Here is a 17,629-nt window from a genome sequence, read left to right as displayed (position 1 = left end):
TCTGTCAGGTACTGGGGGATTGGGGGACGGGTGGGGGGAGGCATTATGGAGTGGGTGTTGATGGTGGAGAAAGCTACAAGAGGCGTTGGGAAGGGAATTGTGGGAAGGGATGAGGTAGGGATGGGGGAAAATGGAAGCTAAGGTTTTAAAGAACATGGATTTAAGTTCAAATGATGCTGCTTGCCTGTCTCTTGGCATTCGGACAGCCAATCTGTGCCATTTATGTAACTGTGTTGGAGGCAGTTCAGGAAAGCTTCAATGGACCAACTCCCAAGGTAGTGGGTTTGTCTTATGAGCAGAGACTGAGCAATTCCCATGGTGAATCTGTCTAACCTGCATGTTTTTGGACTGTGGCAGGAAACCGGGGCAAACTCACACAGACACAGGGAGAGCATGCAAACTCCACACAAACAGTCCCTTGAGGCTGGAATCGAACCCAGGCCCATTCCCCTCTGAGCAACCGTGAGAGGGGTCTTGGAACAAGAGGCCACAGTTTTAGGATAAAGGTGGCAGATTTAAAACAGAGATGAGGAGAAATTACTTCTCACAAAGGGTCATAAATCTGCGCAATTTGCAGAGTGGTAGATGCTGAATAAATTGAAGAAAGAGATAGACAGATTTTTAAATTAGTAATGGGTTATGGAGAGTGGGTAGGAAAGTGGAGTTGAGGCCCAGGTGAGGTCAGTCATGCTTAATAAAATGGCAGAACAGATTCGAAGGGCTGAATGGCCTACTCTTACTCCTAATTCTTACATGGGATGGGGGGGGGGGGGGGATTGTAAAGCTGCCTCTGATCTTATGATGGACCAGCTGCCGAAGCCCCACAGAAATTCAGGCTCCACACACATTGTGAAATAAACCGCGTGTTTTTTTCAAACGGTGTTATCATTTCCCTCCAGCACAGCAACAATTCCATTGCCCCCCTCCCCGCCATGTGTCAGTCCCAAGGTACTTACGCAAAAAATAAAGCAGGTAACAAATCCATCTTTTGAAGCGTTTCAACCACAAGTGGAAAGTTTCTCTTCTCATTGATCAAAAATGTCCCTTTAGCTTTCGGATTCAGTGAAAGCAGCACCCTCTCCACCTGGGATAAACAGCACAGACATTTCATAGCTTCAATGCAGATAAGTGTGAGGTGACGCATGTTGAGAGGAAGAACATTGAAAGACAATCTCATGTAAGCAGCACGATTGTGAAGGGGGTGCAGGAGCAGAGGGAGCTGGCTGTTATGTGTGCACAGATCATTGAAGGTGGCAGGAGAGCTGCAGAGCGTGACTAATAAAGCAAACCCTACCCTTGGCTTTAGGGACAGGGGTACAAGAGCACAAAGGTGATGCTCGACTTTGTGTAGGAGACATGGCGGACCTCAGCTGGAGTGTTGTGTACAGTTCAGGGTGCCACGCTGTAGGAAGGATGCGATCACGTTGGAAAGCAAGTTACAAGAATGATTCAAGGAGTGAAGAGTTTCAGTGATGAGAACAACTGAAGATGCTGGGACTGTTCACCTTGGAGAGAAGAAGGCTGAGAGAAGACTTGGTGGAGTTTCTTTTTAAAGAGTCTTCGGAGGGTGGTGTGGACTTGTTGGGCCTAATGGCCTGTTTCCACACAGTCAGGATTCTATGATTCTATGCTCTGGATGGAGTAGGGAGAAACTGTTGCTGTTTGTAAAGGGAACAAGAGCAGGAGTTGCATTTGCAGTAACCTGCAAAAAAGACAATGGTGATACGAGGAAAAATGTTTTCACTCAGCGAGTAGTCAGGGTCTGGGATACGCTGTCTGGAAATGTGATGCTTCAATTGAGGCCTTCAGGAGGGCAACGGATGGTTATTTGATTAGAAATAGTGTGTAAGAATATTGGGATAAAGCCAGAAATTGGCATTAGGTCACAATGCTCATTTGAAGAGGCAGTGTAGGCATGATGGGCCAAATGGCCTCCTTCAGTGTGGTGACAATTCTGTGATACATAACAATATGGCATCTCCAACTAGCAATCCTGAAGAGATGGGCCTTGTCTTCTCTGGAGACCCAAAATACACAAGACACCAAGGTCCATCTATCTTTCACTATCCTAGGAATCACATGATAAAATACAACGTGAATTAGAAGCAGGAATAGGCTACCTGTTCACGATGACCTACTCCATTGTTCAATAAACTCAACGATGATCTCATTGTGGTCTCAACTTCACATCTACTCAACACCCAATGGCTCTCTTGTTAGTCAAGAATCTATCCATCTCTGACACAGAAAAGTAGTTCAGGATGTTGACTCCACCTCAGTCCCAACAAGCAACTTCCACAGACTTATAACCCTCTGAGCAAAAAGACATTTCTTCTCATTTCCACCTCAATTATTTAAGGTACCAACTCTGCTTAAGCATTTTCCCCAGAGGTTTCATCATATGGAACCATGGCACGGTTACAGCACAGAGACAGACCATTCAGCCTGCTGTACCCATACTGGCCCTCTGCAACTCTCATCGTCCCATCCCCAAGTCCCTCCCCTTTCAAATTGCAAATAGTTTCGTTTTTCTCTCTGCCAGGAATCCAATTTCAAATACAAGGGAAAGAACTGCAGATGCTGGAAAACAGAATCGGAAAACCAGAAATTGCTGGAGAAACTCAGAAGGCCTGGCAGCCTCTGTGGAGAGAGAAAGAGAGCAGAGTTAACATATCGAGTCCAGTGACCCCTCTGCAGAAAGGGAAGTTTTATAAAGAAAGGTTACACATTTTTAACTTGACAGTCCCTGTCTGGTTATTATATCAAAAAAGCTGTTTAGAAGAAGGGTTACAGTACCAAAAATGTTATCTCTGATTTCTCTTCTCAGATGCTGCTGGACCTGCCGAGTTTTTCCAGCAATTTCTGTTCCTGTTTCCAATTTTGAAATCTTCGGTAAAGTCTGAATTGCAGGAATTACACTCTAGACCCTAAATGCTTACTACATAAAAAGATTGCTGTTAATCTATTCACTTTCCTATGTGCGTCAGAACGCGGAACAATAATTAGAGATCACTGAAAGCAAATAGAAGCCTCTTCAAGGTAAATGCTATGGCACATGCTAGAAGTGATCCAAGCTGTCATCAAAGGGGTGAGACTTTGCGCTGAACTCTGAGGTGCAGAGGGACCACACTGAGCAGTTCACTGGGGGCCCATCGAAACATTCCCATTTTGGAAAGGGTTTGACAGGAAGGAGGATGAGACATTATTTCCACTGGGAAGATAAAGTATGGGCATCCAGCCTCAGGATAAGGTGCTAATCATTTAGGACTGAGAGGAGGAGAAATCCCTTCACACAAAAGGTTGTGTATCTTCTGACATTTTCTACTATCCACAGCCAAGGATGCCCCTTCATAAAAGCTTGAACACGTGCACCAACAGATTCAACAACAGCTTCTTCCCTGCTGGTATCAGACTTTGTCAGACACCAGGATTATAATCCAACACGATCATTTGAAGTCACAAGCTGTTCCTTTGTCAGCACCACCCATCATCATTATTAGATTGCTGAATGGAGCTCGCAAATTTCACACCTAATGTTGATCTTGCTTTTTGTGCACCTTCTTTGCAGCCGTAAATTCATATTCCTCGCTCTGTTCAATCACCCAATGATTCTTTATATGGTATGATCTGCCTGTACTGCACACAAAACAAAACTTTTCACTCTACCTAGGTACATGTGACAATAATAAATCAAATCAAATGCACAAATCATTTGAGTTTGGGATAGTTGGACCTCTGACCTCTCAGGGAAATGGAGAACAGATGGGAAGTTGGAGTTCAAGCCCAAGATCAGCCACGGTCGTGTGGAACAGCAGAGCAGACTCAAAGGGCTGAATGGCCTATCCCTTTTCCTATATCGGATATTTTGGGGATTTTATGTATTTGTAAGTAGAAAGAAATTGCTTATAGGGCAGAAGAGAGATCAAAGGTGGTCTATGTGTAACGTAAACGCAAACATGGGCCTTTTATACTGTTCATTCTAGGTATTGCTACCTAATGGGGAGATGGTGGTGGAGTGGTACCATTCCTTGCACAGTAATCTAGAGAGCACAAAGAATCCAGAGTAACAGTGGTTCAAGTCCCACACTGTCACTGATGAAGTTTAAATACAGTGAATAAATGTGATGCTACAGTCTCTGATGGTGGCTGTTTTGTTTTTACTTAAGCAAGATCTGGTGCACTAATGCCCTTTAGGGAAGGAAATCTGTCATACTTACCTGGTCTGGCCGAACTGTGACTCCCAACCCACAACAATGTGGTTGGCTCATACTTGGCCTTGTGAGTCACTCAGTTCAAGAGCCTTTGAGAATATTGACAAATACTGGCCTTGCCAGGGCGGCACACATTCTAAGAAAGAACATATTGAAATAATCACCTTGACAACGAGAAAACCTACTTTGTCTTTCCATCCTGCTTTCAACCATCCGACAAATTCTCTCTTCAGCTCAGCTTCATATTCCCTCACATCGCTCTTCCTGATGATGACTTTGTTCCTGAATGACTTGTATTCCTCGGGCTCAAATTCCTGAAATAAAACCAAGATCATAAACGAGAGGCAAAGACAACAGTGACCACGCAGTAGAGAATGGTTCTGCGGATGGTTAAAGGACCAGAAAGAGTGTTTGGAAATTAATAACAGAGTTATGAACATTGCTGACAAGATACATAAGATCATCTTGTATTCGTTAGTATAATTCGCAAGGATACAGATGTATAGGAGACAACGATAGTTAGACTCTGTTTGTGGCTAAGTGGTCTTTGATTAGTTAAGGAATTGCCATCTGAAGGCACTGGTGAAAGGTGGGTGCCAGTGAACTTCAGGCTTTGTTGAAATTTTAAGCTAGGCATGTTAACTCTAATTGCTCAAGGCATACTCAATGATTATGAGTATGTTGTTGAGTTGAAATAGATGCGTGCGTTTACATACTTCTACATCTGTGAAGAACAAGAATCTGTCTGTTAATAATGTAACATCCAGTACATGAAAGTGCCCTACGCTGCAAGCCTGACTGACAATCTGAAAATGGCTGCCAGCATAATTCTTCACACACTCAGGACTATTGAGCAAAATGCTCTCCAATTGCTGAATCATGTCTAATATTGGATAGTGTGCTGCAGGTTTTACAAGAGAAGGCTGATTGATTCAAATGTTACCAGCTAAACCCAATCAGCCAGTCTTTGTGATACATACATCAGCACTAAAATTCACATACCATTTTACTAATGTTATCACTTGACGTTAACATCCTGTTGGGTGAACACCACTCATATTATGGTTGCAGCATCTGTTGCTAGCGTCATCTGTTGCTCAAAATTCAGTGGGTTTTTCATGGCAACACCTCTACCAATCAGAATCCACTTAGCAACCAATCAGCACTCTCCTGTCATTTGATTCCCCCCCCCCACCTTTAAATCAGAATATGGCCCTGACAGATGCAACTTGCAAATCTTTGGCCAAATCTCTATATTATTTCAACAAATCTCACCCTCTGTACAACCAAACAATTACAAATGGAATCTGGCTGGAGTGTTAATGTTGGTTACAAATTCCACTTGATTTGAATCTCTCGTGCTCGTCATGAGTTGAATGAAGTGAGGGGGAGGATAAATATCAGTCAGGAAATCAAGCAAATTCAGTAAGCCAGTCACCCACAGCACCCTCAAACAAAACTATGGGGCCAGATATCAACTTCAAGATATCAACTTCAACCTGAGAGAAACCAGGATCAGTTTCTTTTTAACATAGCATCTGCGGACACCAACAATCTGACACTGAATGCCCAATGGACTGGCTCCCCTTCCATTTCTTCAATCTGCACATACGCAACATTTTAAACATCAACGAAAATTCTACTCTGTTGTTGAGCTCTCGGGAGAGGCTGAATATGCCGGGGCTGTTTTCCCTGGAGCATTGGAGGCTGAGGGGTGACCTCATAGAGATTTATAAAATCATGAGGGGCATGGATAGTGTAAATAAACAAAGACTTTTCCCTGGGGCTGGGGAGTCCAGTACAAGACGGCATAGGTTTAGGCTGAGAGGGGGAAGCTTTAAAAAGGAACTAAGGGCAACTTATTCACACAGAATGTAGTGCGTGCATGGAATGAGCTGCCAGAGGAAGTGGTGGAGGCTGGTACAATTACAACATTTAAAAGGCACCTGGATGGGTATATGAATAGGAAGGGTTTAGAGGGATGTGGGCCAAATGCTGTTAAGTGGGATTAGATTAATTTATGATATCTGGTCAGCATGAATGAGTTGGACTGAAGGGTCTGTTTCCATGCTGTACATCTCCACGGCTCAATGACACTGAAGGAACAGCAAGATATTTCCAAACCAGGATGGTGAGGGGCTTGGAGGGGAACTTGCAAATAGCAGCATTCCCATATATCCACTGCTTTTGTCCTGTGGAATGGAAGTGGCCCTGGACTTGGAAGGTGTTGTCTAAAGATCTTTGGCGAGTGGCTGCAACACATCTTGTAGATAGTACACATGATTGTGACTGACCATTGATGGTGGAGAAAGTGGGTGTGATACCAAACAATTGGCTGCTTTGAACAAGTTTCTTGAGTGTTGTTGGAGTTGCACTCATTTAGGCAAATGAGGGGTGTTCCATCATACATCAAGGAAGAAATTACTTTGGATAATGCAGCACTCCCTCAGTTATTGTATTCAAGACTCCATGTTGAGACTGCACACACATGACTGAGTTGATCTTGCAAGGTTTTGAATTTCATAGAATCCCTACAATGTGGAAACAGGTCACTGGTCCATCACCAACACTCTGAAAAGGATTCCACCCAGACCACCCCCCCAGCCTATAACCCCACATTTCCCCTGGCTAATGCACCTAACCTACACTTCCCTGAACACTATAGGCAATTCACCTAACCTGCAATCTTTGGATTGTGGGAAGAAACCCACACAGACGTGGGGAGAATGTGCAAACTCCATGCAAACAGTTACCTGATGGTGGAATCGAACCTGGCCCCCAGGTGCTATGAGGCAGCAATGCTAACTACTGTGCCGGTGAAGTTCATGTTAATGGCCATCAGACAGTTTTCACAATTGGAACAGTGGGGGTGGGAGGGTGATTTGAGAAGAGCAACATTGAACCCAATGGTTGATATCCAAGAGGCAAATATGAAACTACTAGTATTGTGCTGAATGCCCTCTCTCTCTCTCTTTCTCTCTCAGCAGTAAATTCTAAGTTTTGGACAATTCTGTGATGCACTGTTTTAAGATAATGTACCTGAACCACAGTAGATTGGTACCCATTTTTCACTTTTCATACCAAAATGTTTTTAAAAGGACTGCTCCAGAAAAACTGAGGATTTAACTTTGTCACTTTCTGAAAAATCCCTGTGTGAAACGTAGGAACTGTCACACCTATAAGCTGTGAGAAAAACCTCAAAACAGGGAGAGACCAAACCAGAAGAGACAATGAGGGACGGTTCACTATCTCTGCCCTTCTCAGCAGAAAGCCACTTCTTACAGACATAGCTGTTTTACCCGCCAGCAATGCAGAAATACAAGGCCTAAAGAGATAGTTTCAACTCTACCAGAGTTGACTAGTGAGCCTGAGTGCTGTCACATGTACCAGCCTGCATTCAAATATCAGTGCTCTGTGACAGTGTACCCTAATTAACCCTGTGTAGCAGGATTACAGAAGGAAAACCCTCTTCCACTCTGTGTGCTGCATTTATAGAAGAGCGATCAGGACAAAGAAATTCCAATCAGCTGACAAAACCACGAATGGCAAGGTCAATGCTGCTGAAAACTCTAACTGCAACATCCTTAATGTTCAACTATTCACTGTTCATCAACAATTCAAAATCTGATCTGTATATCTGTTTTTTTTAAAACTTTCATCTTTTTGGACTCGCGTTTTAATTCTAGAGAAACGGGTCTAATTTGTACAATCTCTCCTCATAACTTAACCTCTGAAGTCCAGGTTTCACTTTTGTAAGCTTGCATTGTACTCCCTCCAAGACCAATATGTCGTTCCCAAGGTGTGATGTCCAGATCTGCGCACAGTACTCCAAGTGGGGTCTAACCAGGGGCTTGTTACTGGTTGGTCTCCCAATGGCTTGCCTGAGTAATCACCTTCACAGGCGTTTTTACGTATTTTGATCGGCTGTAAAGTTGGTTGAACCTTCTCATGGTTGCCCCTGGTAACGGCCTGGTGGAGGAAGCTCAATAAATAGATGAGTGGTTTTAACTATTTTATCGTGGTTTTTTTATCAGCTTGGATTTTATCTGTGTATTGATTTTAACTGCGATGACTGATTTTAGCTAATTCATTCCATTTCCAGAGTATTACTCTTTCCAGGTCGGCTAATATGACCTCGAAGAAATACAAGATGGCTGGTGACCTTATGGTCAATTTTTGTATCTGGAAATAACCCTTGTTGGAAGAATGGCGATTATGCTTAATTCTCCATTTTCCGGTTGGGTGGGAAACATAACCGTCCCGCCTGGTTGCTTTTGGCAGCACCGTGTGCCAAACGTACTTGCTAAACAAGGAAACAGTCATCCGTTGCTATGCAGATGGAAGAGGCCGTGAAGATACTCTCAGTCTGGCTGCCTTCGGGCAGTCACAAGGTAGCCCCGATGATGACCGAGAGAGAATATGAAAAGGAGGAACACCCTGGAGAGATGGCCCCTCCCAGATAGTCTTCTTAACACAAAGATGATTTTTTTAACACTAATTTTAAAGGCCATTTGATTTTAAGACAAACAAAGAGCATAAAAGTGTGGAGGCGTATACTTCTAGTGAGTCATTAATTGTAGAATCAATGCCTGTTAATAGCGGTAAATTAGATATTATTATCGAATACCCTTTAGATAATTTTAGATGTGATTCATGCCTAAATCTTTATAGCATGGTAGGGCAGTTTAGGAAACAATTGAAGAGTTGCAATGGAATTAAATCTGTAAGGGTAAGATGTAGTAAATGCAAATGGGAAGCAGAGTACCATGCAGTGGCATACCATTATTCAAAATGAAATGGTACTAAATATAATAATATAAATGAGACTTTTCAATGTGAAATTTGTCCTCTTAAATTTAGTTCAGCAATAGGCTTGGGGCAGCATGAAAGTCATAACCATTCTGCCTTTAGGAATAATAAGAGAATTCAAAATGCAAAAGTAAATAAGAATGATCATAGTAATCACAATAAAAATAGTAGTAAAAATAAACAAGGAATCTGGACTAAGGAAGAAACAGATAAACTGATAGAACTTGAGAAGAAATTCTCAGGAAGTAAATTTACCAATAAAATGATTGCTGAACAATTAAAGAGTAAAATCCCTAAGCAAATATCTGAGCAGAGAAGGTTGTTAGTAAATCAAAAGAATAAAGGCTATATAGGAAATGAATTAAGTTAGATAAACAAATAAGTAATCAAAAAGTAGTGGAATCAGATATGAGTGATAATGAAGGGGAAATCGAAAATGGTGAAGAAAATAAAAATAGGAAGGCAGAGGAAACATTATATGATAATAGTTATAAGAATAAAGAATCAATTAATGATCTTCCTGATCTAATAGAGGAAAATATTAATAATATTAAACGAAATAGAGCTAGTATAAATAACAGAATAATGGATGAGGTACTCAATAGAATGATGAAAAAGGAAGATAAGAAAAAGAAGCAGAAAATGATAGTTAAAGTAAATAGAAGGCCAATCAAGCAAGGACATAACTCTAGAATAAATAACGCTAGGAAGAGACACATTAAAAAGAAGTGTAAGTACAGAGAGGCTCAAGTTTTACTCAAATTTAAAAGACATTACTTAGCAAGAGAAATAATGGGAGCACCCACAAACCGTAATTGTCCCCTTAAAAAAGAAGAGCTAGAAGTGTTTTTCGCAAAACATTATCAATAGTGAATGATAGGTGCAGCATTAGAAACTTTGCTAAGTACAGAAAGGCAAATCAAGAAGGAACTTCCCTAATCGACCAGTAACTGCAGAGGAGATGAATCAATATATTTTAGCAATGGATCCAAAATCTGCTGCTGGACTGGATGGCATGGGAGTTAAGGATATAATTGCAGTGTTTAATAAAGATAATAACATAATACCCAGAATCTTCTCGATTTGGATAAAAATTAGCAATATTACGGATTGGACCAAAGTTAGTAGGTCTGTGCTCATTCCCAAATCAAATAATAAAGAAGGACTAAAGCACATAGATATTGGCCCCATCCTGCTCAGGATATTTACTAAAATAATGGCCAAATGATTAAGTCAGGTAATAAAATTGAATGAAAGACAGAAGGAATTCCTGGAAGGAGTGTCCGGCTGTGATCAGAATATTAAAATTTTGAATAATATTACAGGAGCTAAAAGGAAGAAATGTGAGCTGTCTATAATATTCATTCATGTGGCCAAGGCATTTGACTCAATCGGATGCAAGCCTATTGCAAAAGCATTTAAATAGGATATCAGTACCAGTGGAATTTATTAAGTTAATAACTAATTTATATACTAATAATCATACAGTCATCAATGGGTTTAAGTGTAAAACAAATAAGATTGAGATTTTGAAGGGGGTGAAGCAAGATTCCTTGTCGCCGATTCTTTTTAATATAGCACTAGATCCACTAATAAACGCATTAGAAGAGAGTAAGAAAGGGGTGTTTTTAGATCCCAATGACAACAGGAGCCACCTCACTTGCCTTCGCCGATGGTATTGCTCTCATCAGTAATACATAGGAGGGCATGGCAAATAATTTAAAAATAGTTTTAAAATGTTGTGAGAACACCAGTCTAGATATTAACATAAAGAAAACTAAAGGATTTCACTTCGTCTATACAAATAAGTCGATTATCTATAATAATAAAGAAAATTGTAAATTCAATGGAAATATAATAGAACACATTGCGCCAGGTCGCATAGAAAAGCATCTGTGAGCAAAAATCAATCTATGGATAGGGGTAGCACCAACGAAATGGCTTGAGACACTTAGGAATTGGATGGAGAATTTAAAGAAATCATATTTAAAGACCATATAGAAAGCCGAATTATTTAAAACATATTTTATTCCAAGAATGAATTACTACCTAATACTGTCCAAGGCCCCTCAAAATTATTTAATGAAATTGGATGCAATGATTAGGGTTTTTATAAAAGATATTTTACATTTGCCGCAATCTATTACTGACGGCACATTATATGCCTGGAATAGAGAGGGGGGGGTGTAAGGATTAATAAATTAGAAACAATGATCCCAGTTGCAATTATCCGAAAATACAAGGCATATGAAAGATCTTCCGATGAAGTTTTAAAAGAATCATTTCGTTTTAGCGAGACTAAGATTTTAAATAAGATAGTAGAATTAAGTAATTTAAAAGTTTTATCGGAGGTTTGGAATCCTTGTTTAAATATTCAATCAGAGAGATCTATCATTTTGTGTAACGCAATAAATGAGGATGATATAAAGGATAATATTAGCAGTGATTATGACAAATGGAGAGAGGTGGCATTTAGGAGCTGGGTAGCAATGCCTTGCCAGGGAACAGGCAGTCAATATTTTAAGGGTGATAAATATTCAAATAATTGGATGAATATATGGACAAAAATGAAAATACCGAAGGTTATTAATACTATCCTTCTCAGAACTAACCTATACCCCACCAAATCCACTCTGTCGTATAGAAGACTTCTCAATAACAAGAATTGTAGAAGATGCAAGCTAACTCTGGGGACAATAGCACATATATCGGGATGGCTGTCAAAACTATGAGGATTAAAATACATTATAGAATAATATAAGTATTAGTAAAATTTGTTAAAAGGAACGGTTGGACCTGTTATATTGAACCTCGCATTAAGGAGAAGGAAGATAAGTTACGGATACCCGATCTAATCATAACGAAAGACACTCAAGTGATGGTAATAGACGTAACAGTTAGATTTGAAAACGACAATAATTCACTCGAGCAGGCATGGGAAGAAAAGACTGCGAAATATCAACATCTAAAGGAAGAAATTGTGGACTTAACAAAAGGAACTAATGCTATGCTTCATTATGGGTGCAAGACGGAAATGATACAGTAAGAATAACAAATTAATGAAATCGCTTGGGATAAAACATTTTAAAACTTTTTCCCAAAAAATGAGCAGTCTGACAATCTCCCTTACGTTGGAACGTCTACGGATTTTTATGGACTCTTAACTGGACTAATTTATGCTCCCTAATGTTTAGATTTATATAAGTATCTTTTTAATATTTTAAATAGATTGTTTAATTTTAATTATTTTAACTATTTTGGATAAGTATATAATTTTAAATTGTTTCAGTAATAAAGTTGATTGGTTTTAAGCACTGTAAGGGTGGAGGGTAGATTGGGTGTTAATATTAACTCTCACCAACTACACAACAAATGATGAGGAGAAAGTGAGGGCTGCAGATGCTGGAGATCAAAGCTGAAAATGTGTTGCTGGAAAAGCGCAGCAGGTCAGGCAGCATCCAGGGAACAGGAGAATCGACAGGAGAATCAGGAAGAAGGGCTTATGCCCGAAACGTCGATTCTCCTGTTCCCTGGATGCTGCCTGACCTGCTGCGCTTTTCCAGCAACACATTTTCAGCACACAACAAATGATGCTGACTAGTGGTTATTAAACTGTAGGTCCTGTAAGTCTGGCTCACTTCCCGTTTGGTGCATCTGCTGTGATGATAGGAACCATTCCCTGCTAAACAACACCTGGCTGTGGTAAAGCTAGATAGGGGTCACCAAAATACGTCAACAAGCGACATTTTAAAACTCGAAAAGAGGCATGAACCATTCATCGAGTGTTCATTATAGCATAACATTTGCATTTTTACTCTCCAGACCTTTAGATATCAAGCCCACCATTTCAACTTGGGGGTAAGTGATTTTTAAAATTCCATCATAGGATTGGTCATCGGTGGCTGTGCCAGTGTTTAATTCCCATCCATAATTTCACAAAAGGAGCAGTTGCGAGTCAACCAGTGAAATAAAGAGGAGCTGCTCCATTCTCCTTCACCCTGGGAGCTAAACAACTTGGGATATTCTATCTGGAACTGTAGCAAATTGAGGAATCTCACCCTGAGTCTGGCCTGAACCATTGTTTTACTTACCTGTGCTCTGGGCCACTCAGGGGACACAAGGACCATGACATCATAGAGTCTGAGAGACTCAGATGGAGTAAGTGCAAGGTCAGATGGAATCCCATAGCTTTCAATCTAAAAGACAAAAAGGCACCTTGGTTATAATTGCCAACAGGCACAATTGGATAAGCAATGTCACCATCTAATAAGGAGAATATAAGAACCAGGAGCAGGAGGAGGCCATTCAGCACCTCGAGACGGCTCTGCCATTTAATACGATCATGGCTGATCGCATCCTAGCCTCAACTCCACTTTCCTGCCCCGCTCTCCATAACCCTTCAACCCTTCACTAGTTAAAAATTGGTCTGTCTCCTCCTTAAATTTATTCAGTGTCCCAGCATCCCTCGCACTCTGGGATAGTGAATTCCACTGATTCCTGAAACTTTGAGAGAAATAATTCTTCCTCATTTTTGTTTTAAATCTGCTGGCTCCTATGTGAACACTGTGGCCTCTCATTTTCCCACATGAGGAGACACCCTCTCTACGTCCACTTTATCAATCCATCTTAGCATCTAATACTCTTCAATTAGACCTCCTCACATTCTTCTAAACTCCAGAGAATGTAGACCTACACTGCTCAATCTCTCCCCATAAGACAGATGTCTCATCGCTGGAATCAGTCTAGCAATCCTCTTAATGTCGTACTCCTTCAGAGAATCAGAGACAGTACAGAAGATGCCTGTCCAATTCCAAACTCACCTCCCTGCTCTTCTCATCAATTAAGTGACTGATAAAGGTAAAATGCCTTCTTAACCATCCTATTAACCTGTCCTGCTACCTTCAGGAATCTGTGGATAATCACCCCAAGACCCCTTGAGCCCAGTAGCTCAGTGGTCAGGACTGCTGCCTCACAGCGCCAGGGACCTGGGTTCGATTCCACCCTCAGACGAATGCCTGTGTGGAGTTTGCACATTCTCCCTGTGTTTGCTTGCGTTTCCTCCCACAGTCCAAAGATGTGCAGGTCAGGTGGATTGGCCATGCTAAATTACCCATAGTGCTCAGGGATGTGTCGGTTAGGTGGATTAGCGATTGGGAATATAGGGGTAGGGGATGGATCTGGGTGGGATGCGCTTTGGAGGGCTGGTGCAGACTCATTGGGCTGAATGGACTGTTCCCTCACTGTGGGGATTCTGTGGTCATCCCAGAGTCCTGTCATTGATTGAGTACTCCCTTGTCTTGTTGCTTCTTCCAAGGTGCATCACCTCACACTTTTCAGGATTAAATTCATTCTGCCACTGACCTTCCCATCAGACCAATCTGCTCATGTCTTTACTTCCTTCAGTTCACGATAACCAGCCAATCGTTCACAAACAACAGTGCTCAGAATGAGTGAAAGAGTCTTGCCTCAGTTTGTTTCTCATGCTGCCTAATCAGCTCCCAGTCCATACAGTCGTAATGATCTGCTCTGTGGCATTTCAAACTAAATTGACATTGTCAAACCATTGCAGTGAGATACTAACTCCCATCCTTCTCAGACTATGTGTTTAAGGCCCGTGGATTACTAAAGCGGTATCGCAAAACAACATGTGATTATTAGTCCAGCCAATTTCAAACTTACATGGTTCACTGTTAAAGCAGCACAGGGGTGGTAGGGAATGAACTTGCATTCATTGTTTTCAAAGTCACAGAGAAATTTTTCAAGGTCATTGTATCGCTCCTCATATGTCACTGCAATTGGTTAAAAGACAAAGGAACAAGTCAAAGTTACAGAATAACACTCCTGCTGACATGAAAGAGGAAGAAAATGCCCATTACTTTTTGTTGAGTGCTTTTATGCCCATATCCATCCGTTTAAGTTCAAGACAGATCAGTCATTAAGAGGACAAGGTCAAGAATTGTCTTTGGGTTTGGATTTCTTTATAACACTATCAGAATCAAATCGTGTGGCGCTGGAAAAGCACAGCCGGTCAGGCGGCATCCGATGAGCAGGAGAGTCAATGTTTCGAGCATAAGCTCTTCATCAGGAATATGATGTCACAGAGCTGCTCCTCATTGGAGATAAATAGTACAGTGTGGGTGGAGTTGGAGGAGAAACAATCTTTCCCCTCTCACCTTAAACCTATGCCCTTCAGTTTTCAATTCCCCATCCCTGGGAATGGGACTATAAGCATTTGTCCAATCTATGCCCCTATGAATTGATATGGATGATAAGTAGGTTCTTGGTGATGTATAGAGACATGAGTTGGCATGGAGGGCATAAGGAGTGCTGAAGTAGAGTTGGCATGGTGAATGTAAGGAGCCAAGGGTGTGGGCTGGAATGAGGGGTATTAAGGACCATAAGGATTGGGTGAGAGGGGCATGAATTACTCTGAAAGTTATAAAACGCCATGAGCAGGGCAGGTGGTATAAGAGATGGGAAATGTTATAACAGAGGCCCATCTCAGTACTTAACGCTGCCGACACTCTGCTTCTGGGTTTGGCATGGCCAGCACTAACCAGCATTGTGCCCACACCACCCAGAGCAATGATCACAACCTTTTCCCAATGCAGATCAGGAAATTTCCTGACCGAAACTTCAGTGACAAAAAAAAATCCAGGTCTCATGGAGTCACAACATAGGGTCTTTCCCTTGTGAAGTGGGATTTCCACTCATTATGAACAAAGTGACTGGTTCTGATGCTACTAAGTATGTTCACCACAGTGAAGTGCAAAGTAATGATGGGAAACATATTGACAAATTTGGGGAGGACTATTTTCCCCTGAACATCAGAGGCTGAGGGATAACCTGACAGAGGTTCATAAAATCATGAGGGGCATAGTTAGGGTGAATAGCCAAGGTCTTTTCCCCGAGATGGGGGAGTCCAAAACCAGACAGTACAAGTTCCAGGTGAGAGGGGAAAGATTTAAAGGGGACCCAAGGGGCAACGTTTTCACACAAAGGGTGGTGCATGTATGGAATGAGCTGCCAGAAGAAGTGGTGGAGGTTGGTACAATGACACCATTTAAAAGGCATTTGATAAATGGGCTATTGAAAAGAAAAAGAAAAAGAAAACAAAAACAAAAGAAAAACTAAGACACCGTGGTTGGCACGGTGGCTAGCACTGCTGCCTCACAGTGCCAGGGACCTGGGTTTGATTACCACCTTGGGTGACTGGCTGTGTGGAATTTGCATGTTCTCCCAGTGTCTGTGTGGGTTTCCTCCGGGTGCTCCAGTTTCCTCTAACAATCCAAAGATGGGTATATGAACAGGAAGGGTTTAGAGGGATATGGGCCAAATGCGGGCAAATGGGATTAGATTAACGTGGGATATCTGGTGGGAGTGGCAAAATTGGGCTGAGAGGGGCGTGTTTCTGTGCTCGAGAGTGTGTTGCTCGAGATGAAGGGCTCCAGCCCGAAACGTCGATTCTCCTGCTCCTCGGCTGCTGCCTGACCTGCTGTGCTTTTCCAGCAACACACTCTCGACTCTGATCTCCAGCATCTACAGTCTTCACTTTCTCTGTGTTTCTGTGCTGTACAGCTCTATCCCCTCTGACCCTAAGTTATGCCTTCACTTTGAACACGTCCCTTGTGTCCATACCTAGTCTCACTTTGAAGGACTGTCTCCTTTTGTGAGCTTCAGTCTTTTGTCCTTTTTTGCTTTTCTTATTCATGTTTGTTGAAGCTGGTTTGTCTGAGCTGCTTTCCACCCCTTGCCAGTATGTCTTCACTGACTGCAGCCATCTGTTAATAAAAATCATCGCGTTAGAAAAGCTTTGTAAAATGTTCGTGTCCTTAACATAAAATTAACAGCACTTAGCAGCAGCAGAGTTTAAAGGAACCCGGAAGGCTACAGCTAAGGTGAGACAGTTTGTTTTAAGATTACTTAACGGTAGCGGGCAGCGGTGTTTTTTTTCTCTTCACAGAAAGAGCGGGAGCACAGGGGGAAGTGACGATGACCAGAGGGGCTGCCGGGACCCGGAAGCAGGTATAGCGTAAGCTTACCTGGGTAGGTTTTTTCCCTATAAAAGCACGCAGGAGAAGAACCCGAGGCACTACAGAGGTAGTGCCTCCCACCTGCCCTCCTCCTCTAACCTAAATAATAAGACCCGTTGTGGTAAGGAGGTAAGTGCTGCATTTTGCTTGTTCTATTCTTTAGACCCAGTTTTTTTTTTAAACAAAGGTTACTTTTGGAGTGATGGCAGTGAAGGCAGTGCAATGTTCCTCTTGCAACATGTTTGAGGTGAGGGATGCCATGGTCGTCCCTGCTGATTACACTTGCAGGAAGTGCACCCATCTCCAGCTCCTCCAAGACCGTGTTAGGGAACTGGAGCTGGAGTTGGATGAACTTGGGATCATTCGGGAGGCAGAGGGGGTCAGAGATCGGAGCTTTAGGGAAGTAGTAACTCCAAAGATGGCAGATAAATGGGTGACAGTGAGGGGGACTGGGAGGAAGCAACCAGTGCAGGGACCCCCTGCGGCCGCTCCCCTCAAGAACAAGTATACCGTTTCGGATACTTGTGGGGGGGGACGACTTACCAGGGGTAAGCAATGGGGTTCAGGCCCCTGGCA

At 42.1% G+C, this 17,629-nt stretch overlaps 1 protein-coding gene across 1 annotated transcript in view; it reads right to left on the bottom strand.

Annotated features, from left to right (window-relative positions):
• Nucleotides 1-17,629, bottom strand: part of LOC122539550 (probable ATP-dependent RNA helicase DDX60) — a 148,737-nt gene that overhangs the window by 40,589 nt on the left and 90,519 nt on the right. The window contains exons 21-25 of the mRNA XM_043674534.1: nt 16,659-16,801; nt 14,700-14,809; nt 13,112-13,216; nt 4,397-4,525; nt 957-1,084 (exon numbers count right to left, since the gene is read on the bottom strand). Of these exons, the coding sequence (XP_043530469.1) occupies nt 957-1,084; nt 4,397-4,525; nt 13,112-13,216; nt 14,700-14,809; nt 16,659-16,801 (615 nt within the window). The remainder of the gene's footprint in view (nt 1-956; nt 1,085-4,396; nt 4,526-13,111; nt 13,217-14,699; nt 14,810-16,658; nt 16,802-17,629) is intronic.

Source organism: Chiloscyllium plagiosum, chromosome 2 (assembly GCF_004010195.1).
Source record: "Chiloscyllium plagiosum isolate BGI_BamShark_2017 chromosome 2, ASM401019v2, whole genome shotgun sequence".
NCBI classification, from domain to species: domain Eukaryota; kingdom Metazoa; phylum Chordata; class Chondrichthyes; order Orectolobiformes; family Hemiscylliidae; genus Chiloscyllium; species Chiloscyllium plagiosum.
Note: the sequence above shows the minus strand (reverse complement) of the source record. Positions and strands in the feature narration are given on the sequence as shown.